At 53.7% G+C, this 25,052-nt stretch overlaps 4 protein-coding genes across 5 annotated transcripts; 2 read left to right on the top strand and 2 right to left on the bottom strand.

Moving 5' to 3' along the window:
• Positions 1-1,152: 1,152 nt before the first annotated feature.
• On the bottom strand, positions 1,153-11,050 carry ARRDC2 (arrestin domain containing 2). Of its 2 annotated transcripts, none has more exons than XM_040592073.1 (8): positions 10,518-11,050; positions 4,830-4,896; positions 4,525-4,672; positions 4,111-4,213; positions 3,563-3,819; positions 3,105-3,264; positions 2,669-2,820; positions 1,153-2,578 (listed from the first exon to the last, which is right to left on the bottom strand). In XM_040592073.1, the coding sequence occupies exons 1-8, from the start codon at positions 10,780-10,782 to the stop codon at positions 2,525-2,527; spliced, it is 1,206 nt and encodes a 401-aa protein (XP_040448007.1). In that variant the 5' UTR covers positions 10,783-11,050; the 3' UTR covers positions 1,153-2,524. The 2 variants fall into 2 exon arrangements, with proteins under 2 accessions (XP_040448007.1, XP_040448006.1); XM_040592072.1 differs by lacking the exon at positions 10,518-11,050 and adding an exon at positions 5,851-6,158.
• Positions 11,051-12,372: 1,322 nt separating this feature from the next.
• Positions 12,373-16,734, bottom strand: TEX45 (testis expressed 45). Its single transcript, XM_040590466.1, is given in 10 exon segments — positions 12,373-12,702; positions 13,254-13,339; positions 14,268-14,352; positions 14,354-14,404; positions 14,406-14,471; positions 14,690-14,808; positions 15,151-15,266; positions 15,356-15,456; positions 15,642-15,745; positions 16,313-16,734. Coding segments are annotated over 10 exon segments (1,284 nt in total). The 5' UTR covers positions 16,539-16,734.
• Positions 16,735-16,958: 224 nt separating this feature from the next.
• On the top strand, positions 16,959-19,065 carry PEX11G (peroxisomal biogenesis factor 11 gamma). The gene is made up of 5 exons (XM_040592277.1): positions 16,959-17,033; positions 17,110-17,298; positions 17,382-17,560; positions 17,756-17,806; positions 17,927-19,065. The coding sequence occupies exons 1-5, from the start codon at positions 16,968-16,970 to the stop codon at positions 18,150-18,152; spliced, it is 711 nt and encodes a 236-aa protein (XP_040448211.1). The 5' UTR covers positions 16,959-16,967; the 3' UTR covers positions 18,153-19,065.
• A 1,789-nt stretch (positions 19,066-20,854) lies between these two features.
• LOC121087359 (ectoderm-neural cortex protein 1-like) lies at positions 20,855-24,510 on the top strand. Its single transcript, XM_040592276.1, has 3 exons — positions 20,855-20,888; positions 21,191-23,001; positions 23,988-24,510. Exon 2 carries the CDS (start codon positions 21,206-21,208, stop codon positions 22,973-22,975), a length of 1,770 nt encoding a protein of 589 aa, XP_040448210.1. The 5' UTR covers positions 20,855-20,888; positions 21,191-21,205; the 3' UTR covers positions 22,976-23,001; positions 23,988-24,510.
• The last annotated feature ends 542 nt before the right edge of the window (positions 24,511-25,052 follow it).

Below are 25,052 nucleotides of genomic sequence, written 5' to 3' on the forward strand. Positions count from 1 at the left end.
TGGCGGGGGGCTGATCACAGGGTTTCCTTTGGAGGCATCTTTAACCAGGGGGTTGCAGCGCTGTGGTTTGTGCCCTCTTTGATGTCACCGAAAAGCCCCAGTGCCGCTGAACCGCTAGGCCACGCAGCACCGGCTACCACTACTGCAAGCGGCAGCTCTGGGGGTGCATCTCCCCCAGCAAGGATGCAAACAAGTTCACTGTCAGGCCGGGTAATCCTCTTCTGAGGAAGATTACTTGCTGCAGCCAAGGATGCCAAATAAAAATCAGATTTGGATAAAGGTTGCATGAGCACCAGACTCTTGTAGGCAAACACAGGGTCGAGTTATCTCACTGGGTTGCGGTGGAGTGCCTGGCCTACCGCAGGAACACATGCTCCGGACACAGCCACGGCACTGAACAGCTCAGCAAACAAAAAGGAAAAAAAAAATGTGTGTGTGGGGAATCACATTCCAATGGCAGTATTTTTAAACAGCAGAGTCTGTGGAAGACATAACTAAAGCCCTGCTCCAAGCCCTGCTTTGCACGCACCAGGATGTGCTGCGCTCAGCAGAGATATGGAGCACAGAAATGCTGTTAAAAACCAAATCCCAGCCTAAGGAAGCAGGTGAAGGAACCTCCCTGCTCCTCCTGCACGGCACCAGGTGTTCCCAGCTAGCCCAGCATGGGGCTGATCCCAGCCCTCCTTGGGAATGGTTGAGCCACCATGGGAGTGTCCCAGCTCCCAGTTGGATCTGCCAGGTCCATGGGATGGAGAGTGCGTCTGTCCTCTGACAGCTCAGACACAAACAGGAAGCAAGCACGGAAAAATTACAAGCTCGCTTGCAGCCTTGCTAAGTCGGTAATGGGAAAAGGGCCAAACCTGCACAGAGGTGGAGGAGTCAGGGGCACAGTGCAGAGCATCGCTCTCAGCATTTGCTGGGGGAGCCCGACATCCAGGCAGGGCACAGGGGACCAATCCTGCTGGGGAGCAGCACTGGCCAAGTGACCCAGTTAATCCCAGTGCAGAGTGGGAGTGGGCACAGGGTGGAGCTGGGTGCCCATGGGGCAATGAAGCAAGGGGAGGGAGCGCTCCGCAACCCAACAGCCACGTGAGCTGCACGGCTCCAGGCAACAGGAAACAGAGAGCAACAGAAAAATATCCAGGCAACATCTGAGTTTAAAGAATTTATTTCCAACAAAATTTTGTACAAAAAGAATAGAGACAAGAGTGGTCATTACAAAAGTGTTCACAGATAGGAAAAAAAAAAAAAAAAATCATCTGAGCAATCCCCAGCGAGCAGAGCGCAGCCACAGCACGGAGGCTAAGGCACGCTTGGCTTTGGTTGTGAGTGGGGAAACAAGCAGCTCCGCAGGCAGGATTGTCTCAGTGAGGGAATGCAAAGGTCCTCAGCACCCAAACTCTGCTCAGGTCACGCTGGAGCAAGTGGGGTCAGCCCCCAGCATGGAGGCTCCAGCGATCCTTGCTCCAACACCCGGCTCACCAGCTCCTACGCGGCTGAGTGCCGGTTGCTGCTGTGTCCTCACTGCACTGAGGCCACCGACCCCTCTACGCATGCAGGATCAAGCCCATCCTGAGCAGGACTCCCGGCCCTGAAGGACTCCTTTCAACTCCACATCTCTCACCAGCATTTGTGGCTGCCACCAGCCCTGGACTGGGCTTCCTTCTCTTTTCCTTGGCCACCGGGGAGATGGCAGAGCTACAGCCTCCACAGCCATGTGGCAGTACCGCAGTTTGGGCAGGGGGTGGGGGATTCAGTCCCATCACAGGGGAGGCATCAGCACATTGTGCCAGTTTGGTGCTGACACACAGCAACCAGCTTTCCTGTTCTGGGTAAAGAGCACCAAAAGAATGCCACAGATCACAGATTCCCCCAAGACCTCGGAAACAGCCCATGGAAGCCTTTCGTTTCGGTGGACTAGTTCAAACTGTTCCCCTGAAGGCATCACCAGGCTGGTAGCGAGGATTATTAGCGGCAGACAAAGTCTCTGCTTCATCTGCCCAGAAAAAGACCTTTGACTTTCTTAGGGAAGTGCAATCCTGGTGAGCCACTGCGGGAGAAGGGCTCCACCTGCATCACCATGGGGCACAAAGCCCAGCAATGTTAAATTATTCTCTGCTAATCCTGAGAAACACCTCCAAGCTCCTGTTTTCCATGACAGGAGTTGTCAGAGCACAGCCACTGCAGGAATCTTGGCTCACGCTGAATATCCCGTTTTAACCCCAAAATCTTGGGGCAGTTCTTAACCCTCCGTGTCCTGCCCCATCACACATGGAGCCGCTCCACACCATGGACTCTCACATGTTCTACCATGCCCAAGTCCACACCATCACACTTAGTGTCGGTCTGTAGGACAGTCACGACAAGAGCAGTTGAGGGCAGTGAGCGGAGCCGGGGTCTTGGTGCCGCAGGGGCTCTGGTCTCACAGCTGCCACGTCCCCATTTCCAGACCGAAGTGCTGTGAGGGTACAAGCTTTCATCCCACAGGATCGCCACGCTGTCAACTGCATCCCATGCGCTTCTTTCAACAGGTCATGCAGCGTGGACGGATGTTGTCTGAAGGGGGATTGGGGTCAATCTGCAAAGCCATGTTTAAAGTCAAAAATCTCAGCAGCGGGCACGCACCAGCTGCCTCCACCAGCCCTCCCAGCCCAGGGGAATTTGTTACCTCTGAATACAGCGGAGGTGGTCGGAAGCGAAACTCCTGGATGTAGGCAAAAAAGGGACCTTCTAGGATGCCACCAAGTTCACTGCGGCACGGCGGAGCCAGGCTCTGCTCAGCCTCCGGGCTGGACACGACCGCAGAGTATTCAGGGGGAGCTGAAGAGAGAAGAGAACCATCAGGGAACACAAATACTCTGCGTTCATGGGAGACACGCAGGTAAAAGGGCTTCAAACCCACTATTTCCCAAACCCTCCCAGCTCCATGGAGAAGGAACACAGGAGATGCAGCACCACAAGCAAAAACTGAGTCAAAACTACAAAAGCTGGTTCTGGAGCAAGAAGCACTGTTGGCAATATGCTCTGACCCTTGCTACCCAGCACAGGATGGCCAGGGGGTTTTGAAGCACGCAGAAAGACTCCCGGGAGAGGGAGATGCTTACCCTCCGCCTGCTCCGGGATGGAGCTCAGCCAGTCCAGGTTGACGCTGTACTGGCTGCTGACGCTGGATGTGCGGCTGCCAAATGGATGCAGCGGGATGGTGCCAATGACAAGCGGCAGTTCAAGGAGCAGCTTGGATGTCCCAGGAATATCCACACAAACCTGTAGGAACAGGAGACGGCAGGGAAGCTTAGCTGCTGGGGTTTTCCCAGTCCAGAGGGGCAGGTATCTCCCCAGAGCAGTGGCCTGAGCTGGCCAGGAGAGAATTCCTGCAGTGAGATGCAGAGGGAGATGCAAGTGGTCCTGCATGAGCCCTTGCGCTGTGCATGAGTGGCAACGGGGAGAACCCAAGACCTCATACAAATCACCAGCCCCAAAACGGGCACAAGCACAGCTCTAGCGAGGAGAACACTCCACACCGAGCTGAGACGCCTGCAATGCTCCTCACAATGTCCCTCACCTTCAGAGAATATTCCACCTGGATGATGCGGCACTGGAGGATGGATGGCCCAACCGGTGGGATCTTCAGCGCCCGCCCATGCCACACTTCCCGCTTCCCTGCTGCAATGGAATCACCAACGATGCTGGTCACCACCGACTTCTTCTGCTTCTTGGTGCCCCGAGCGATGAAGGTCTGAGTCTGGATGATGGCCGCCTTGGGCACCACCGCCCGGCTAGTGCAGTTGTCAATCTCAGCAAAGATAGGGATGACCTCACCTACCCAAACAAGACGCACATGTTGGAGGAGGGTAGACAGAGCTCAGATCCTGCCTCAAGGAATTCCTGCATAGGATCACCAAGGGTTGGTCACGCTATCTGGCACCGTGGGCCCAATCCAGCAGGAGCGTGTCCCGCAGAGGCTGCCCACATCAGCTGCACGCACTAAAGCTCTCTGACTGATTTTGTGCCAGAAGTCAAGAGCCCAGCTGACAGTGACCCCACATGCCCTCCCACTGAGGGCCACCCCACGGCCTGCAGAGGTCCAAGGGCACCGGTATGTCATCTCACCTGGGGTGTAGCCTTTTCGGTCAATCTTGACGGTCACAGAAACCTGGCCACGATTGCAGTACCAGGCACGAGCAAGTTTCTCCTTAGCACCTGCCTGGGGAGCCTGGAGAAAGGGAAACGTAAGTTATTTAGTAGGAATGGATGAAACTCAAAGCAAGCACCTCCCTGGCACTGAGAACCTGCCAGGGAGCATCAGCAACTTCTCAAGTATCTGATGCAAGATGCTGTCGCAATGCATTGAAAGTTTCCAAAAACTAAGAGACAGATGACCTCTACCCATCCAGGTAACACCAGAAGGCACAAGTTACAGGGGGGCAAATAGTCCCTCTGGAAATCAGGCCTGCATTATAATGCCAGAGGGGAGGCAAACACCTTCCCCATGGGCTTCCCCAAGGTGGAGCCGGGGGAGCTCACCAGCAGCGCAGGCGTGTTGATGTCTATGGGTTCAATCACAGTGAACTCCTTCTTCACTTTCTTCACTGTCGACCAGGGTCTGTGCAGTTTGGCTTTCACCCAGTAGCGCACGCTGCCGTGCTTTCCCTCAAAGGAGGTAGCCAGGGTCCTGTGTGTAAGCAACAAGCAACTTAGAAGGGCTTTGCTGATAGAATCTCTTTTTTGAGGTGCCCCATCCCTGCTCCCAGGATCTGTGGCACACAGCAAGCAGCTCCTCTCCCTCTTTGCATTAAGGCAACAAAAAAATAAAAAAAATACCAACTTACTCAGGGAGCTGGAAGGTGAAGGGGAACTCGTGCCTTCCTGCCTGCAGGACAGTGACTTCACCGTTGTCTGTGGACAAAACAGATTTAAGATGGTTGGCTCCCTCCTGCAAAACTTCCTCTCTGGGCAAATCGGTGGCAGACATGTAGAGCACGCAGCTAGAGAGCAGCACGACGGCATGGGAATATTCCTGCCAGGGTTAAATGGCAGCAAGGCAGCTGTGACAGGACAGCTGCACACCTCCAGCGGGTGACGGGCACCCTCTGCTTTCCACAGGTCTCGAGGCACGCACCACCCAGGGATGCCTCCTCGGAGAGCCGGGCAGCTTCCCTGGGTGGGCTCTGCTTCAGCCTGCACCCACCCTGCACCGTGGCTCAGGAGCGAGAGCCCAGAGATGCCCGATCAAGCCAGCGTGGCCAGCCAAGCCCCCTGTGCCCCCCAGGGGTTGCACCTCCATCCTGTCTGCATTGCACAGAGCCGCTGGGGTTGGAGGGAACCTCTGGGAATCATCCAGTCCAACACCCCCGGATCAAAGCAAGCTCCTGAACCTCCGCAGGGATTTTCCAACACTGCTCCCCTGCCAAGGAGCACCCACAGCAAAGGGGGAGTCTTGTGTGGGGCCAGTCCCTAAACGGGGTACCCTGACCAGCAGCAGGGTCCAGCTGTGCACCCCATGGCCCCGAGGAGGGACTCGGCATTTGCAGTGTATGCAGGGGACCTGTGTACCCAGTCCCCAGAGAGTCCAGACCCCAAGGCACCCCATGCACCCAGATTTCGGCTGGCTGGGGTGTCATGCACTCAGCAGCTGGGGTGTCCCAAGCACCCAGATTTCAGCTGGCTGGGGTGTTGTGCACCCAGATTTTGGCTGGCCGGGGTGTCCCAGGCACCCAGCCGAGGTGCCCCCGGCAGCCCCCCGCCCCCGTTACTTCGGCCGCGGGGTGTCGCGCCCGCCGCTCCGCTCTCCGAGCGCCCCGGGGTGCCTCCCCCGGAGCCGCCGCCCCGCTGGGGTGCTGGGTGCCCTACCTGGGGGTGCCAGCAACGTGTCGCGGTGGCTGAGAAACTCCACCTGGTCGCTGTAGCTCTGCGTGTAGGCGGTGCTGGAGCCGGCGCTGCGGGACTCGCTCCAGTGGACGCGGGCAGCGCCCATCGCCCGCAGCCTCAGGGCTCCCAGCCGCGCCGCCGCCGTCAGCTCCAGCACCACGCGGCCCGCCACCGCCTGCCCGGGGCTGAAGGCGGCCGGGGCATCCCCCCCCGTCCCCTCCAGCACGATGGAAAAGCGTTTGAGCCGATCGAAGAGCATGGCGACGGCCCGGCCCGGCGCAGCGCAGCGCGGCCCCGCCGCCCCCCGCCTGCTTTAAGTGCCCGGCGCGCCCGGGGGCGGCCCCGGCGGGGCGGGACGGGACGGGACGGGGCGGCCCCGCCAGGCCCTGCAAAACAAGGCAGGGAGCATGTGCGGGCCGCCCCCACGGCGGCGTGGGGCTCTCGTGGGGGGCGTGGGAGGGGGGATGTTGGGGCCTGGGGCGGTGGGTCGCGTCCCAGCGCGGTTGCCCAGCGCCTCCGGCTGGCCCCAGACCCCGATCCCCCACCGAGGGACCTCGATGGGTGTAGGGGCAGCGGCAGCCCACGGGAACGTGTGGGGAGTGGGGTGGTTCACAAGGCTGAGCACTGCCGTGGGTAACCCCTGGCTGATGCAGTGGTGCACAAGGCCCCCCAAACCCCTCCTGAGCTCCCATCCCTCGGTCCCATCCCATCCACCGACTCTGTGTTCCAGAAGTGTTCCCAGGGTCGCAGCCAGCGGCTGTGCCAGGGGAGTTTCTTGCTCGGAGCATCAGCAACTTTCGCTCCAGTTCCACTGCATGCGGGCCCGCATCCTTCCTTTCCCAAGAGCCATTCCCAGCACTCAGAACAGGCTGCAACTGGATCTGGGCTCCGGGCGTGGTGTGTCCGGGCCAACTGGCAATGAAGGGAAAACTGGCCTGGGCCATCCTTTATTTCTAAGAAATCCAGAACTGGCTCTTGTTCAGCTTGTGCAATTACAGAGTGAGCAACACATCTTCCCTGCGCTCTTTAACCAGGCGAGTGCTGCTTTTCTACCAGCCTGTACTGGGGTTTGCATAGTGCCGCCCCAAAACCCAACAAATTACACCTGCGTGTAAGCACGGAGTGGGGACTCGCTCTGTTGGTGGCATCTGCTGCTGCCGGTGCTCATCAGGGTAAAAGCACGCAGGCTGAGCACTGGCGATTCTCTGGGTGGGCATCAGCATCAGCAGTGCCCTGAGATATTGTAAAAGGGTGGAGATAGGGGTCTACATCCCCCCCAAAAGTTTAGAAACTTCCGCTTTAATAATGATTTCACATTTGCAGAGCACCGGAGCTCTCCACCCTAGGCACGGGCTGGGGATAAGACAAAACAGGCATTAAAAATGTTACTCAGCATTTGACTGCCGAAGTTTTGAGGATTTTCAAGTTGCTCCGAGCCATGCTGGGCAGGACCTGCTGTGCTGAATAGAGTTGATCTCAGCCACTGAAAATGAGCTGGGCTGAAGCCTTGCAAAGCTTTAGCTGTCTCCAAAGCCTAACTGGAATTGTCTGTCTCCCTCCCCAAGGGAAGCGGACCATGTTTTGTTTTATGTGCATGACCATTTTCTGCCACAAGCAAACATGAATCATAGCAGGCTGTAAAGGGAGAGGGAAAGAGGGAAGGAAGGCACATCACAGCAGGAGATAACGCGTGACGCCAGCCCTGGGAAGGTGCCTGGTGTCCCCACTGTGATGCACAGTGACATTAGAGGTGGTGGGGCTCAGAGGGGCTGGAGCCTTGGCCTGGCTGAGGCAGCTCCATCCCGCGGTTGGCATCTGCCTCCTCCCGCTGTCAGCACACACCCCTCAGCCCATGACTCAGCCTTCGCCCACGGGATGAGCATCTCTGCAAACTTCCCTCCCGTGTCAGCCGCACGAGATACCCACAGCTACCCCTCATTGCCTCCACGTGGGGTGGGAAGTCCCTCTCTGACGTCCTTGGGACCCCAGCGCTGGGACAGGGTCTCTCCTCTCTCCCAGGATCTCCAGGTGCAGGGGCTGTGGGACCACAGCCAAGGGCTTTCCATTCAAGAATGCTCCTGGGTGCCCAAATCCAACTAAAACCCAGACCAGGCTCGGTGCAGGAAGGATCTCCAACTCTTCAGCCCCACCTAGAGTCTGGCCAGTCTTAAGCTGGTCCCAGCAGGAGCTGACACCCTGCCCAGCTCACAAGAGGCTTATCCTTTCCTGACCCGCTGCTTGGAACTTGGTGGCTTCTTCCCACTGACCCTGGAGCCACACGAGGGTCCCTGGAAAGCCAGAGACAGGGGAACGCAGCAGATAAAAAGGTGAGTCAGCAGCTCTACCCTGCCCCAATATGCGACAAGCTGGACAATGCAGAGCCTTGCCACAAGTGCATGCTCCCAGCTTAAGGAATAAGCTCTGTCCCTCCTGGATTTGCCAGTGTTGCCTGTGCAGAAGGACTAAGGCGCTGATCGAGGGCCACCCCACGACCGAATAAGAGCCCTGATGTGCTCTTAGCACAGGTGCCGTAACTCTCCTCAGTGTCTCCATGGAAATAAAATGGCTTCTAGATGTTTGCCTCTCACCGGGGCAGGATCTACACCTCTGGGAAGTGCTGCAGGATCCTTGGACAGAAAAGAGCACTGCACAAAAGTAACGTACGTTTCTGAGGGCTCTCTCACATCACCTCATGTAAAAGAGTCCGGGGCTTTCCTTGCCTTTGCGCATTAAACCACTGTCTTCTCTCTTCCTGCTCCCTACCGAAGATGATTACACAATACACATTGAGTGGCCCTGCCATGCAGTCAGAACATCTTTCTTTCACCCTTTTTCTTGTCTCACAGCGCAGCACCCTGGGTGCCGGTGCTTGCCACCCTGCCAGGGAACTGCAGATAAACTCACAGCTCAGGGGAAAGAGGAGAGAGAGCTCTTATCGCTGCGAGCTTCCCTCCTCTGCACTGCCTTGTTACCATGGCAAAACCTGCATTTTTTGAAGCACCAGGCAGACACTTTGATCTCATCGAGAAGCAACAAGAAGGGAGCAGTCACAGGGACCTTTGGATGATGGCACGTTTTCAGCAGCCTCTCACCAGCTGACATCAGGAAGGTCCTCATGCTGCTGCCAGGGACAGAGCGGGACCCAGCGGGATCCAAAGGAAGTGATTTTGGCTGCAGAACAGCATCCTTCACAGCCCACAGCCTTTGCTCCCTTAAACACTCCTGTGATCACATGCCCATGTCCCTCTCACAAAGCAGAAAAGGAATCCTCATGTACGGACCGAGACAATAAAATCCCAGCCCACAAGTTCTGGGAGGCTCTCTGCTCCCCACGTAGCCCAGTTCAGCTCTCCCCATGCAGTAAGCGAGGGCCAGAAACCATCAGCTCCAAGGTACCGCAGCGTGGGATGCTGGTGAGGCTGAGCAGCTCACGCAATTCCTCCAGCCCCTGGCCAAGTGCTCTTCTTCAGATGGCTCCAGGGGCTTCCATCACACACAGTCCCAGCAGCAAAATCCAAACCTTGCTCACAGCAGCTTGTGGTTTCCCTACAGACGTTCACTGTAGGGATAACGGGGGATAAAATTCACCCCGTAACCTTACAGCTAATGTGGACACCATCCAAACACTGCAGTGACCAAGCACTCAGGGCTTTCTCTGCTGGGGTTCAGAGCAAGGGCTTGTGCCACACCCTTAATTGTAATCGGTGCACTTAGCACACCGGCAGCTGTGAAGGGGCCATCCTTAGGCACGGCACAGAAAAGCCACTGCTAAAGGACAGAAACTCCAGAGTAATGTAGGTGTTTGGAGCAGCTGGCAAGGTACAGTCATGCAGAAATAGAGAATATGACCCCCCCAGTGCAGTCCAGAGACAAGAACACCTCCAGGAAGGCAACTCACATCCTCTTTCCATCCATCACTCCAGTTTCTTCCTGCAACCTCTACATTTGCCAGCTAGGGGTAGCACCGCTTTCTGGGTTGTGCTTGGCCACTGAGACAAATGCCCTAAGTATGAGCAGAGTCCTACAACCATCTCCAGGGCCGGGCAGCACATAGCACTGTGTCACAGACAATAACAAGGCCATCAAGAGCAAGGAAAAGCCACAGAGCCATGCCTGTAACACTAGCATAGGAGGGGGGATGAAAGACAGGCACTTTTATAAGGAAGGACAGAGTTAATGAGCAGATGGACAGCTGAGATTTCCCATGTCCCTTGGCTCTGGGTCATTTCATCCCAACCACACAAAGAATTCAAGTGGCTTGTCCTTTTGCAGTAGATCTAAGCAACATGCCAGCTGGACATGCAGTCCCAGCATCAGGAAACCTAAAACAAATATTTACTGAACTGCTAAGTGGTCTTTCCACACTTGTGAACAGACACTTCTATTTGCACTTCCTTGTGCAAACAGAACAAAAGCCACAACTCTTTTGTGCTCAGTGCTCACCAGCCCTGAGCTCTCAGGCAGCCTCCTAGAAACCAGTAGCAGAGAAACCCTCGGAGAAGGTGAGAAAAAGGTGTCCAAGAGGGACCACCCTGTTTGGGTTGGTAAGCACCAGGGCAGAGGTTCACCCAGAGGGGGATGTCTGCAGCCCAAGGGGGTCCCAACCCAACATCCTGGAGCAGAAGAGCACCCCCATACCCCAGCCTTACCAGGGATGAGCTGGCAGCGGCGGTACAGGAAGGTCTGGTTGGCTGTGTAGTCACGGTAGAGGATACTGAGCCCCACGCTGAAGCTCTCCAGCCAGTGCACGGCAGCGCAGCCGCGAGCATACACTTCCAGCGCCCGTAGCTGCAGCGGGCTGCGTAGCTCCAGCTGCACCCGGCCATGCAGCAGCTCCCCGCTGCTGTAGGCACCCCACACCTGCCCATCCTCCAGCTCCACCGCCAAGCTCTGCACGCGCCCCAGGGGCTGCATCCCTGCTGGTCCCACTTATCCAGCAGCTCCAGGAGGTCAGTCCCTGCCGGTGGCGGAGGGGAGCGGGACAGGCAGCTGTGCAGCCCTCCAGGGAACGGAGGAAAGATCAAAGGCTACACCAAGATCCCCTAATTTATCTCTGCCCCTAACTGGCCTAATCTTCCCCAGGGCTGGACTGAGACCCTGCTTGGCAGTGATGCTTCAGCGTTGACCTCACATGCATGAGGCTGATGCCGTGCTGAGGATGGGCCCGCAGAGATGGGTGACGTGTTTTTAAACTGATCGAGAAATAACGTGACTTCATCTTATCTCTGAGTCACAGACACTGTCGACGTGCTACTGGTACATGCTGGTGGCTCTGTTGGCAGGGAGGGGTGTCACGCACCACCCAACCGTGCTGGCAGATTCCACATAGCTGGGGAAATCGCAGGCAGGCGGTTTGGCCCTCCCAGTTCAAGCATTCCTGGGGCATAGCTGGAAGGTGTGGGAGAGGAGTTTAGAAAATGAAGACCCTTATCCCAAAAGCTAGTTTTACTTTCTGTGTCTGAAGTTGCATCAAAATAAAAAATAAAAAAAAAAAAAAAAGGAAAAGACAGTGAATAATTACAGGGTCCTCCCAGGAACAGCTCTCCCAGCCAGCTGTTCCACCAAAGGGTGCTGTTCACCATCTCCCCCCAACAAACACCACCTCAGGGTCACATAAAAGCAACGGGGCAGATCTGTAGCAGATGCAAGTCCCTGTTACTACACCAAATGATGTCATCTTGGTGTTTGAATCGAGGTGTTTGCAACGTAGCAACGTAAGATACCAATGTGAGGTGCCTGCGTGCATTTGCAAGACTTGAGTACGTGACTTCTTTGAAGTACACATGAGCAAGGACTGTCCCTTTCCTGAGAGACACAGAGTCAAATCCCAAGAGGAAAGCACAAAGGCTTGTGGGCCCAGCCACTGCTCACACACAAACTGCAGCAGTTGGAAATGGTTTAGTAACCCGCACTCAAATGCTGTAGCGCTGGCTCACAGCAGGTGGGAATCAAGCCCATCTGCATCAGAAGCCTGAAAAGAGCTTGTGAAGTGGCAGCTGTGACTTTGCAGCAGCTGACCCTGCTCACTCGGCTGCCTGGGGAGCGGGCTGACCAGCCCACGCTGATCCCTCCTTAAAATACATATATCCCAAACAGAGTTAGTGCAAGCTCAGCATTCAGGAGACCCATGTAAGTTATCAACTCAACAAAAATACACAGCTCACCTCTAAGAAAACAGCCCACTCATCATAAGCTGGGGAGAGCTACCTCTCTGCCCTACTGTTCACTGACCTTTGGTTTCAGGCCTTGACACTAAAATCCAAACAGATAATAAGGGAATATTTCAGCCTACACACAGCCCCGACAGTGCCTCTCATTTTGCTTCTGATCTCTTGGCCTTTCTCTGAGCTTCCCCCTACTCCACCTGCTTCCTCCCGCCCCAGCGCCTGCCTAGAGGTGCTCCATGGGTCTTGCGATCCAGAGAGATGTGTCACCCACATCACTGCACTAATCTCCCAGTGTTTGTTCTTGCTGTCACAACACCTTCTTGTGTCCTCATTCAAGTCAAATTGAATTGCTCAAGAAATAAATGTTCCCTGTAATAACACATAGAGGGGCCAAGAGCAGGGCACCAGGATGGTAACATGATGTGTAGGGAGTCCGCAGTGCAGCAAGTTCTGGGTGGTCAGTGAAGAAGGGAGAAGATCCTGGTGCAAAGAGCATCTTCCTCCAGGGACAGTATTTTTTCAAGGTTCCAAGGGGGACGCAACTCACTTGGGAGTTTCCCTTTTGGATTTCTGCTGGGACTCCTGGCTTGGACATGAACTCATCTTTCTGTTCAGTCCTGAAGCGGTCCTGTGTCCTCCAGGGTAGCTCCAGGTGTGAGCATTTCAAATAAGAAGACAAAATGGCTTTCAGCACACGGGGACAGGGCTGGGGAAGAGGCAGGTGGTTACATGGAACCTGGCAGCCCCAACATCTGAGCGTTGTGCTGCTACCTGAAGGGTCACCCCCTGGGCAGCTGCGGTCTGTGCCTGCCTGCCTCCTCTTTTCTCTGGCGGCTGTACAGCCTTCTCTGCTGGTGGTGCAAAGAGATGTTTACCTTGGCTGGACGCCTCTAGCCATGCCGCTTTTCCTCCTCTGATCACCTGTGGGGGACCAGAATCACCTGCCCCCCTCCCTCCAATATCCCTTGGCTTAGGGATTTGGTTGCATGTCCTTCCTCTCCCTTCAAAGATTTTTCTCATCTACGACTCTGCTCCCCACAGAGCATTTACTTGAGAACTGAAGGCAGACAGGATTTGGTGCATGGCTATCCCATCTTAGGTAGCCCAAGAGCAACACACCAAAACTGATGATGTTAATGGGGAGGCTATAGCTTTGCTTGGTATAAACCCACTTCCCCAAGCCGCCTTGTGGTAAATCCAAGACTACTAAGGCTATACCTGCTGTAGCATGTCTTCAGAGAGTCGTTGTTTCTGCTGTCTGTGTGGGACCAGCATGGCCTGTGTGGTTGTGACAGAACTTTAATCTGCTGACAGATGGAATTTAAATAAAAATTCAATTCAAGCCAGTAAATTAGGAGGCAACATCAGAAAAGCTTTGTAGTTTGACTTGCAGTAACAGATCTGTGTGTGTTTCCATTAACGAGAGGAAAAGGCAGGCTTTGTCATCAGCACTTTGCTGAAAACCTTTGCCTAGGCCGAAAACAATTCTCAGAGCGAAGAGGTAAATCAAGAAATTCACACAACAGTTGCAGGAATATCACTCCATATGCTAGTTATGGAACTCTCCAGAAGTTTGGGGCCAAGGAAAAGCTCAATTCAACTGTGATCTGTTTCACATTTAGTAAAACAAATGCCTTTAAAAACAGAAGTGACCTCTCTCTTAGTTGCAGAGTACTGGCCATCAGAACCAGGATGCAACGTCAGAGGAGGAGTTTCTTAATGTTTCCCATGACAAGCTCTAACCGCATCCCTTCCTGAGGTTGCATAGGCACAGTTTTTGATCAAAATCCTCTCCTTCATCCCACATACAAATGTAAAACAACTTTTAAAAACAAATGGAGCAAGGGAGAAAGATCAAGCCACTAGTTCTTGTCCCAGAAATCATTCATGTCACCTCAACATGCTAAACAGCACTGCATGATGGCAGTGAATGGCTACAGCTGGCACAGGCATCACAGTGGCAGGCAAGATGTCATCTGGGGAGGTGAAAATGCCTGAGATTAGAAGCCACTGTGAGATCCAGCAGCAACATGTATAAGCATGTCTGTCCTGCCTGGTTTTGGGGTAACAGTCTCATTTTACAAAAGATGTGCCTTCCTGCCATTTCCAACACAAGATGTCTGGGCTGCCTTCCTTCCCAGAGCAGCAGGCATTGCTGTCCCTTGCACGGAGCTAGGAGAACCTCAGCAGGTTTCATCTGGCACCACAACAGTCTGAGCAACATGGCCTTACTGTGGTAGTTGAAGGGGATGTGGCTCTCACGGTGTCTCTTGCTGTCTGCCATCACCCTCTGGCTCTGGTGGGGCGGCTGAAAAGTGTGACTGCTGTGTTATGCTGAAGAAACAGGAGCCTGAATGCTCATCTCCCAAAGCAGATGTTGCTTTGATGTTTCTGAAGTGGCAAGTCAGGCTTCGGTGCAAGGTTCCACCTGTCAGTCTGCAGAACACAAGAGCTGCTTTAACAGAAACAGGCTGTGGCTGAGGAAGGCACCCTACTGCACGGTACACTTTGCATAGCCCAGAGTAGAGTGTTGCCACACAGTGTGGGGAGGGAAGAAGGGACAACAACATCTGCTTTAGGTGCCAGAATAGTGTATGTAAAAGAAGAGAGGGTCTCCACCAGAGAAACACCTGCACAGAAAGCTGGGAACAGACCTCTGGGTAGGAGAGCTTTGTAGTAGCAGCACTTGCCGATGCTTTATTTCTCTCAGGGTCTTCATCGCCTCTGGGGATGGATGAGGCAAACATGTTTGGACGGGCAATAGTTACATGCTCTGGCAAAAGCAAGAGTGAAAGATGTCAGAGCACTCCAGTCTCTGAGCAATTTATAGCTACAGCATCTTCTCCTCGTGCACTAGAGCCCAGGAATGAATACAGCTATTTAACCTGCCAGGGAAGCAGAGTGCGGATGAAACAGAGCCTCACAGCGGTGACACTGATGCTGAGTACGTAAAAACTATAAAACATTAAAAACTTAAAATAATATACATATTATAGGAATGCATTATATCTTTAATTATATCACTAAACCCAAGTGATAAAACCTACTGTTCAGCTTGTTATAAACCTCAGCAGTGGACTGTACACGTTGCCTCTGTGTCACAGGCTTACCCTACCTGGATCGTGTACTGGGAAGTGCTCCGACGTCGAGGTGGAGAATCCGATGCAGCCATCCCCCAGCTGCAGGTTCATGCGGTAGATCTGCGAGGCAGCATGTTCCTTGTCATAGACTCTGCAAGATATCAGATATGAGCTGCTTCAACAGCAATGTTCATCAGAAAGAGCAGTTGCTGGGGATGTCTATCAGGTTCCTGCTGATACCTGTGTGTCCTCTTGTCTGGTGCACTGTAGGCATGTTTCTGCTTGCTCACAGCTCCACTGCTTCTGTGATCCCCCAAATTAATATGAGACATTAATATGTGCTGAAGGGGAGCCAACAGAGCTACAGAACAGCCACTTAAAGCATAACCCCTTTGTTTCCCCTCTCTGTCTTTCCATCCATCTGGTTTTCACTTGCACAGATCCCACCCCTTTCAGGACAGGGTTCAACATCAGAATGTGCTGCCCTTTCACTGTGTTTTGGTCCTCCCCAAAGTCATGCTGTTACCTTTTCACTTGGCTTTGCAGGTGGGGTCCATTCACCCTTAAACTGTGCTTGATAAGAAGTGTGGTAATAGGGTGCTCCAGCCTCATCAATAATGGGAACACATCCTGCCAAACAGCCAGAAGGGAAAATGTTATTTGTAAAAACACATTTTACAATAAAAAAAGTGTTACTTCTAAAAATACTCCATTTAACCGTAAAAGGAAATATTAATGATATTGAAGATGCGATATCGAGGCAGCTGCTTTTTCAGCATTTTACTACTGAATCTACTTTGTGTAATGAAACAGCAAAGCAATTAACACCATACTGCAGTAAGGTGAGCTGCAACACTGCAGAACATGGACACAGTGCATCAGCACCGATGTAGCTCTGGTGTGAAAACTGCAGCATCTGAGGATACAGCAAGTACAGAAGACAGCTGGAAAGGCTGCACAGCAAAAGCCTGGCTGGCTTTAGTTAGTGCTGTTAACCTGTGTTACGAGATTCAGATCGATTTACTCAGCTACAAAAAGAGAAAGCAAAATATCCAAATAGTTGTAACAGCGTTAATTGCTCACAGCACGACCCTGAGCCAAGGCACACAACCCACCAGTGCCCAGGAAGCCTGCGCGGCCCCCCGAGGACTGCAGGGAAGGTGTGTTGGGGACAGAGCAGACTGTAAAACAGCTCACCCCTGTGCGAATGCCATGGCCTGGGAGGGAGCTGGATCTCATGTGCTGGGCATGAGGAGGTGTAGACAGATGTAGGGAGCCTTATTTTCTCTCTGTCTCCACAAGGGAAGTTATCCTTCCACTTCTTGGCTGTGGACTGCGGGTGTCTTTGAAGGGGGGTGGGAGGGCAGGGGAAGCTCTGCCTCATCATCGAGGTGAGGATGCGGATGCTGGGGTCTGCATGCATGCGGACATGTGACTTTGGGGGATCAGCCAGGGCAACCGGCTGCAAAAGCCTGTTTGGAAACGTCGACCGAGTTTTCGAGCAGAATTCCTCACCGCCACCCCAGGACGGGCCTAGTGCCAGCCTGCTGCAGGGCGGCCGGCCGGTGCCAGCCTGTAAACCCCCCAGTGAGGGGGGAACTGGGTGTGAGAAAATGGCTGACAGGCGCTGGCCGGCGCCCAGTGCTTGGTCCCCAGCTGGACGTGGGTCGCCTTCAGGAGGGGAAGGCCCGCGAGGAGCACCGGATCATCGGCACGGCGTAGGCCGCCATCTACCAGCAAGCGGGAGGCTTCGGGCGAGCTCCAGCAGCCACCAGGCCGCGTTGCCACGGCGACCGCTCCCCGCCTTCCCGGTGAGCCCCGCGCTGTGACATCACATCCCGGAAGCGTTGCTATGGCGGCGGGCGCTCTCAGCGGCCTGGTCGCCGCGCTGGAGACCTACCGCGGCCGCGACCGGGTGGTGAGTGGCGGGGGCGGCCCGGCGGGGCCCTGCTGTACCGGTAGGGCCGGGCCCTCACCGGGCTGTGCCTCCGCAGGTCCGTGCGCTCTGCTATGGCTGTCAGCTGGCGGGCGGGGCGCTGGCCGGGCCGCAGGCCCCTCCGTCCGGGCTGCCCGGGAGCCTCCTGGCCGTGTCGGCCCAGCTGAGCGCCTGCCGCACGGCCTTGCGCCTCTTCGACGACTTCGCTGTGCTCAGCTACAGCTGTGGCTACGGGCTGGGCCCTAAGGTGAGCTCAGGGCACGGAGGGCACCGGCAGCCCCTCCTGGCCATGCCACAGGTGCCAAGGTGCGTCCCCTGTGCTCCCCGCAGGACGAGGACGGCCTGGTGCGGGGGCTGTCGGTGCTCTGCAACCTGGCCAACCAGCTGTATTACCCCTGCGAGCACGTTGCCTGGGCGGCAGACATTGGCATCATCCACGGCGGCTCTCAGAAGTGGTGGACTCTGAGCATGGTGCTCTGGGCCTCATCCCTGCTCCTGAGTATCCTGCGGTAGGGCTGGCTGGGGTGCCGCAGTCTGCAGTGGGAGGGAGGCAGACAGGGAATGAGCCACGTTCTCTTCAGTCGGGCTAAAATGAAGGACCCTCTTGGCTGCAGGAGGGTGCTCTTCTGCACAGATGCAGTTAATGGTACAGAAAAAAACCCTCCCCTTTGCTGTTGGAGAAATAACTGTTGTCTTGTTTTCAGATCCCTGAGAATCTTGTTTCTTTTAAGAAGAAAGCTGAGGCAGCACAAGTGGTATGATTTCTCCTCTTGGCTACACAGCTAATTTAATCCAAATTTATCTGTTTTCATTCGTGAGCTGTCGCTAATAATTATGTTATGAGCTATCACTAATACTACTTTTGCTTTCAACAGTATATCTTTGCCTCTGAGTCGAAAGGAAATGAAAGCCCAAGTGAAGGCTGAAGTTTTGAGCATCATCACAGATGTAGCAGATATCTCCAACGCAATCCATTGGCTACCTCCAGGATTTCTTTGGGCTGGACGGTTTCCTCCATGGTTAGTAGGTCTCCTGGGGACTGTATCTTCCCTGATTGGTATCTACCAAACATCTAGAGGAGGAAATTCTGAAGCTGTATAAAGTGTAATTATGCTTCAAGAGCCCAATTTTACATGGCAAAAATGCCTTTAGTGAGACAGGGTAATTTCCCTGGGTGTTGGTGATTGAAATTCACGCATCCTGTAATTTGTGCTATAATCAAGACATCTATTACAGAGAGGATTGTTTGCGGTTAACAATTTTTATTACTCCTCATCAGAGAAATCTTTCAGGCAAATCCTCTGAAAATCAAGAAATCTCCTAGGACTGGTAAAATAGAGGGGTGGTGGTGGTGGAAAATCACTTCTGTCCTTCCTTTCCATGTCCCAAAAGACAAATGCAACCCTCCAGTCTTCATTATCACTTAAAAGAGCACAAAGTCAGGGTTAGGCAGAGGAACAACCACACTTCTGTCACATAAAACTTCTAAGGGTCGGATCCTGCGATTCAAGCTCTGGGCTCAGCACTTGGTGCCTCATCTGAACCAGGGAGGTGACGCATAACGAGTTTCTCCATCAGGTATTTTGCCGTTTGAGCCCAGAGCAGATCCCCTGAGCGCTAACTGGAGCAAGCGGCTGAGGCAGGTTGCTGGGTTATTTTGTTTGTGACAGTTGTGTTTCTTTAGAATTGAGAGGGGAAAGAAACAGCAACTGTAAGGAGTGCTTTGTGAAGCTTTCTTCTAGTCTGTGTGCCTCATTTAAGGAGAAATACTGTAAGTGGAGACTTCCTGGGTCCTTCACAAAGCAGCACTGCGTCTCCAGCTGTGCCTTTACGGAATGCCACCGGGTGGAGCTCTTCCACCAGGCTCTGGCAGCGGCCAACGGACTTTTTATTTTTTAAAGAAAGTAGCAAATTTGTTAATCGCTTTTCAAAGGATCAGTCAAACCAATGCCAAGATGAATTTACAGTTACATTTCTAGGCGGTGCCAATAATAAACGAGATGAATGCTTCAAAGGTGGCCTTGAGTGATCATTCCTTCTGATAACTAGGCAAATGCTCTTTATCTGCTTCTAGAAAGCTCTAGACAGTGCCTAGGCGACAGAAAACATTTGTGATGCGTTAGCTACAGCTCCCCATCTGTTACCAGCCTTCCTTCTACCACAATAATTCAGAGCCCCTGATTAGCTGTCATGGAAATGCATCTTTTGAAACCAGTTCTGCTTAATCTGCACGGTGCTCATGCACCCTGCAGCGCAGTATGGCGCACACTGCGTTTCTGGAAGGTTTGACCTCTATTTCTGTTGTCTTTTGTTGGTTTTGGCACAGAAATGGGAAACTATTCCCTGCCTGTGTTCAAAGAGAACAGTGAGGTCTTGATACTCTTTACCCTTTGCCCCATCCTTGCAGTTTATCTGGACCTTTACACTGCTAAGTGCCCCAGAGGATGCCTTCCTGACTGGGCTCTGAATTTGGTGTCAGATTTACAGGTTTTGGTACAACTTGGGAGTGTGGGCAGGTGGTAGACTCTTTGTTTTTTCTCTGCTCATGTCACAGGTCCTGTGCCCGAACAGGCAGAGTGCCCAGATCCTGGTATTTAGAGACAGCTAAAGACTAATTTTTTAAATATATATACACACAAATATATACATTAAAAAAAAAATAAATATCTGTAAGGGACAGACAGGACTCTTGCCCACTCTCGTCACTCTCTGTGGTGGCTCTTGTTGCAGTTTAGTGGGTTTTTAAAAAATAATTTAATTATTAAGAAATCAGATTATGTCTTTTTTTATTCTTAACCTTGTTAAACCGTTCCTTCAGAACACACTTTCCTGCCGAGCATGGGACAATGTGGCTACAGCGATTTAAAAAAAACCCCAACCAAATAGACATGCCTCCAATGCCAAATCAGTAAAATTCTAACCCATGCTTTTTAATTTTAAACTGCAGAAAGGATGCTGTAAACCACTCTAGGCGCATTTGCTTCATCCGCTTCCTCATTAGGCGATTTTAAATTGCAGCCGGTGAAGCACAAAGATAAAGCAAAACCTGGTAATTCAGACTTTTTGAAATGTGTATTTTTCTGTCTCATGGTTTTGGTACCAACTGAAACAGTATTTAGGGATCACTTATGATGGCTGCTTCTGCCTCTTTTAGGTCTCTTTTTGTCTATTAGGTCTCTCGTCGCTTTTTTTGGGTCTCTTATTTTGGTCTCTTTTTTTAGCGCGCTCTCTTTCTTGTAGCTCTCTCAGCTCAGACCTTGTGTGGGCAGACCCCACCCTCCCAAAATCTGCCTTTTTTTCTCTCCCTTTTTCTGATCTGGCCATCAGCCCAACTCGGCTCCAGCTTTGCTCCATGCAGGAAAGCATGTGCTGAGCAGGGACCTGCTCGGCCGTGACCTCCCTTTGTCAGCAGGCCGTTAGCAGCCGAGCTGCTGACTCCAGCGCGGAGCCCGGGCCCCGTCGGGCGGGGGGGGACACGCCGTGACCAAAGCTGCAGCCGGCCTTTAGCAGCGGCAACCCTCCGTTTTGGGCTACTAACTGCCCCAAGCCGTGGTGCTCCTGCCCGGGGGCAGCCGCGCTGCAAAGCGGGGGGACACGCGTGGGGACAGGCACACGAGCACACGCTGCCGCCGGGCAGCGAAGGGTTAAGGGGGGGCGCATGCGCAGCGCCCGGCCCCGGCTCCCTTTCACAAAGAGTGCGCGGAGGGCGCTGCGGACGCCGATTGGCTGCTCCGCCGCGCTGGGCGGGGCGGGGGGCGGGACTGGGGGCTGAGCGGCCACGCGGCGGCGGCGGGGTGCGGCGGGAGAGCAGGCGGCGAGCGGCGGCCCCAGAGCGAGGTGCGGGACCCGGGAGCGGGGCGCGGGACCCCGGGGCGGAGGCGTGAAGCGGGTGGGTGCGGGCAGCACCGGGAGCACGCATCACCCTCCCGGTACTACGCGGGGCCCGGCCAAGCCGTGCCCTGCACCGGTGTTTGGGCCGGGACCACCCGGTGCCCTGCTGCGGGATGTCCGCCCCGAGCTCCCCTTACCGGTTGGGTACTGAACTCCTGCCGCCGGCTCCTCTCCCGCTGCACCCCCGCTGCTCCCCGGTGTCCGCTCTACTGGGTGTTCCGTGCCGACTCTCTGGTTCTCTCTTGCAGAGCAGCCTCACCACCATGTCTGTCAGCAGTCACGAGAATCGGAAATCCCGCTCGAGCTCCGGCTCCATGAACATCCATCTCTTCCACAAACCAGGCCACGCTGACAGCCTCCTCACCCACCTCAATCTGCTCCGCAAGCGGCACCTCTTCACTGATGTGGTTCTGCGAGCGGGGAACCAGGCCTTCCACTGCCACCGGGCTGTCCTGGCCTCATGCAGCCGCTACTTTGACGCTATGTTCAGTGGAGGCCTGAAAGAGAGCAGAGATGCTGAGGTCAACTTCCATGATTCCCTCCACCCCGAGGTGCTGGAGCTGCTGCTGGACTATGCCTACTCGGCCCGGGTGCTGATTAACGAGGAGAACGCGGAGTCCTTGCTGGAGGCTGGGGACATGTTGCAATTTCAGGATATTCGGGATGCTTCGGCTGATTTTCTGGAGAAGAATCTCTACCCAGGGAATTGTTTGAACATGCTGCTGCTGTCTGATGCCCACTGCTGCCAGCGGCTGCTGGAGCTGTCCTGGAGGATGGCATTGGCCAACTTCACCTCACTCTGCAAGACTGAAGATTTCCTCCGACTGCCCAAAGACAAGCTGCTGGAGCTGGTGGAGAGCGAGGAGCTGGAGGTAGAGGATGAGACGCTGGTCTATGAAGCTGTTATAGGTTGGATCCGGTACGATTTGCCCCGACGCCATGAAGTTCTGCCAGAGCTGCTGCGCTCTGTCCGCCTGGCCCTTCTGCCCGAGTCCTACCTGCGGAAGCAAGTGGCCTGTGAGAAGCTGGTGACCAGCCACAAGCTGGGGGAGGAGATCGTGGCTGATGCTGTACGATGCAAAATGAAGATCCTGCAAAACGACGGCCTTGTGACAGGGTGCTGTGCCCGACCCCGCAAGGTCAGCCAGGCCCTGCTGTTGCTTGGTGGCCAGACCTTCATGTGCGACAAGATCTATATGCTGGATCATAAAACCAGTGAGATCATTCCTCATGCCGACATCCCAAGCCCTCGTAAAGAGTGCAGTGCCTGCGCTATTGGGTGCAAAGTGTACATCACCGGTGGCAAAGGCTCCGAGAACAGCGCTTCCAAAGACGTCTGGGTTTACGACACCCTCCATGATGAGTGGGCAAAAGCTGCTCCCATGCTGGTGGCGCGGTTTGGCCATGGCTCTGCTGAGCTGGACCACAGTCTGTACGTGGTGGGGGGTCACACAGCAGTGAGTGGTGCCTTCCCGGCCTCTCCTTCTGTCTCGCTCAAGCAAGTCGAACACTATGACCCGCAGCTGGATAAATGGTCCTTGGTGGCTCCTCTCCGAGAAGGTGTAAGCAACGCCGCTGTGGTGGGAGCCAAGATGAAGCTGTTTGTTTTCGGTGGCACCAGTGCCAACCAGGAGAAGCTGCCCAAGGTGCAGTGCTTTGACCCCTGCCAGAATCGCTGGACGGTGCCTGCCAGCTGCCCCCAGCCTTGGCGGTACACGGCTGCCGCCGTGGTGGGCAGCCACATCATCATCATTGGGGGGGACACGGAGTTCTCTGCCAGCTCCGCTTACCGTTTCCACAGTGATACCTACCAGTGGTCCAAATTTGGGGATGTCACCGCTAAGCGCATCAGCTGCCGCGCTGTTACATCGGGTAACAGACTGTACGTGGTGGGGGGCTACTGCGGGGCTCAGCGCTGCAAAACACTGGACTGTTACGACCCATCATCCGACACTTGGAGCAGCATCACAACAGTGCCTTACTCCCTCATCCCCACCGCCTTCGTCAGCACCTGGAAGTACCTGTCTGCCTGAGTTGCAGTGTGATGAAGAACCTGAAGGTAAATAGTTGCAGATCAGCCCAGAGCTTCTCTGTAGAACTTTGTGCTGTGCAAGGGTTAAACTCTGAGGGGCAGATGTACGTGGATCCGGACTGGAGTTGTCCTAGAGAACAGCTTTGTGTGAGCATCAGCTCCAGAAACATGTTTCTAGGCTGGTAGTTTAGGATCTAAAAACCCTGCAGAAGAGAGAATGTCTCTTTAGGTGCTGAAATGCTGTGGGGAGAAGATTAGTATAAATAACAAGACACTTAACCTGGCATCCTAGCCTTTCCACTGAGTCTTGGCCTATGCAAAGATTTTGGGGAATGCTCTTTGCGAGGAGGATTGGGGTGTCGTCCCTGATACAGCAAGCTCGTGGAGTCAATCGTTATGTTAAGAGGCAGGCTGTCTGCAGGAGCTGGGATAGACCGCGCCGTGCCACTGGGGCCCGGCTGCTGCATTTAGCACAGCCTCCTCCTCCTGGTGCCATGGTTAATCTGCTAGTGGCACCCAAATGTCTTGTGGGACGCAAGGGCTGTGAGCTGGTGCCAGAAGAAGATTATAGCTGGGATTTAGTCCCAGAATGGTTGGTAATTGCGTTTGTAAGACAAGCTCTGTCTACATATAAACACAGGGTTTCTCCATTTCTAATTATTCTCTGGTGTCCCTTTCATGCCATTTCTTTCCTGCTACACAGTGATTAACTTGTTAAAAATGTGCAACTGGAATTAAACCTTTCTAAAGGCTCTTGGCAGAAAAGATGCTGGTGAGTCCCAGGTTGCTGCAGGTTTTCTTCTTTTCCCCTTGCAAGAGATGTACTGCCCAAATGAACTTGTTTAACTTAATAAAATACCCAGTCAGTGATACTTATAGAAAATTCCTGTATGTAGAGGGAAATAAGCAGCCGTCACTCCACTAGAACAGCGTTCTCTGTTGGTTTCGAGGCGTGAGGAGTGTTGTCAGGTTTGCTGCACGCTGGTCTCACAATACTCTCTTCTGCAATACAGGCGTCACACCTGATTTTGCCGGTGTCTTGCTTCACTTCACCAGGGATCCAGACTGAAGACATGAGCAGGAGAAGCGAGTAGCTCCTCCTACTTAGCAAGTCTGTGAACTGGATGCCAGCCCTTCTGTGGATCTGATTAGCATCAGCAGGGCTCAAGGCAACACAGCTTTGGCTTTGAACTGCTTCTGTAAATCCCCTTCGTTCAGGACCAGGTACGGGACAAGCACGGAGGGACCTCCTTGGGGCTGGTGGCTTGTGCTGTCCCTTGAGACTGCAAAAGGTTTCCAAGTTTTCTTCTGACTCATGTGATCTCGGAACAGGAACCAGAAGAATATTTTAAGTGATATTTACTAGACAGGACGAAGGAAGCTCCTAAGTAACAGGCAGCACCAGAGGCAGTTGCCTGAAATGTCTTAACATGTGACAGTACTTTGCCTGTGGGCTGGTTCTGTACTTTTTTTTTTTTTTTAATATATATACAGCAGTTATGTTTATTACTCAGCCTGGAGCTGCTTTAATAAATCTGAATAAAATCCAGTGTGTCCCTTGCCTGCTCCGTATACTTAAGCTGCAAGTTTCCCAGGCCATACTTGTTTAGCAAAAGAGTGAAGCACATTCCCTGCTTCAGACCATATCTTCCTCAATGTTGAGGGCTCAGATCTTCCTATATCTTTGTAAAATGTGACTTAGGAAAGCTCAGGACTTGTACTGCCTTCTAGCTTTGAAGGACCCACAAATCTGTTTGAAACTCCAAAGATTAAGCTATTCTCTGCCTTTGCCTGGTCATTGTCCATGGAGTTGGGTTTTCCTCACTGCCAAAAAGACCGGAGGAAAGTGCTGCCACTTCTCTCCCCAAGAGAGCCCTGGGCCCTGCTGCAGGTGAAGGTGGGGGCAGTGGTGGGAAGGAAAAGCTCTTAAGGGTGGGAGGTATGAAACAGGAATCAGCATGGTCAGAGGAAACAGGCATCAACAGTGCAACCAACTGTCTCACCACAGAAGCATGGTTTGGGTGTGATCCATTATTCAATTTCACAGCTAAATAAATCAATGTCACAACCCTTCCTAG

Source organism: Falco naumanni, chromosome 4 (assembly GCF_017639655.2).
Source record: "Falco naumanni isolate bFalNau1 chromosome 4, bFalNau1.pat, whole genome shotgun sequence".
Taxonomy (NCBI): Eukaryota; Metazoa; Chordata; class Aves; order Falconiformes; family Falconidae; genus Falco; species Falco naumanni.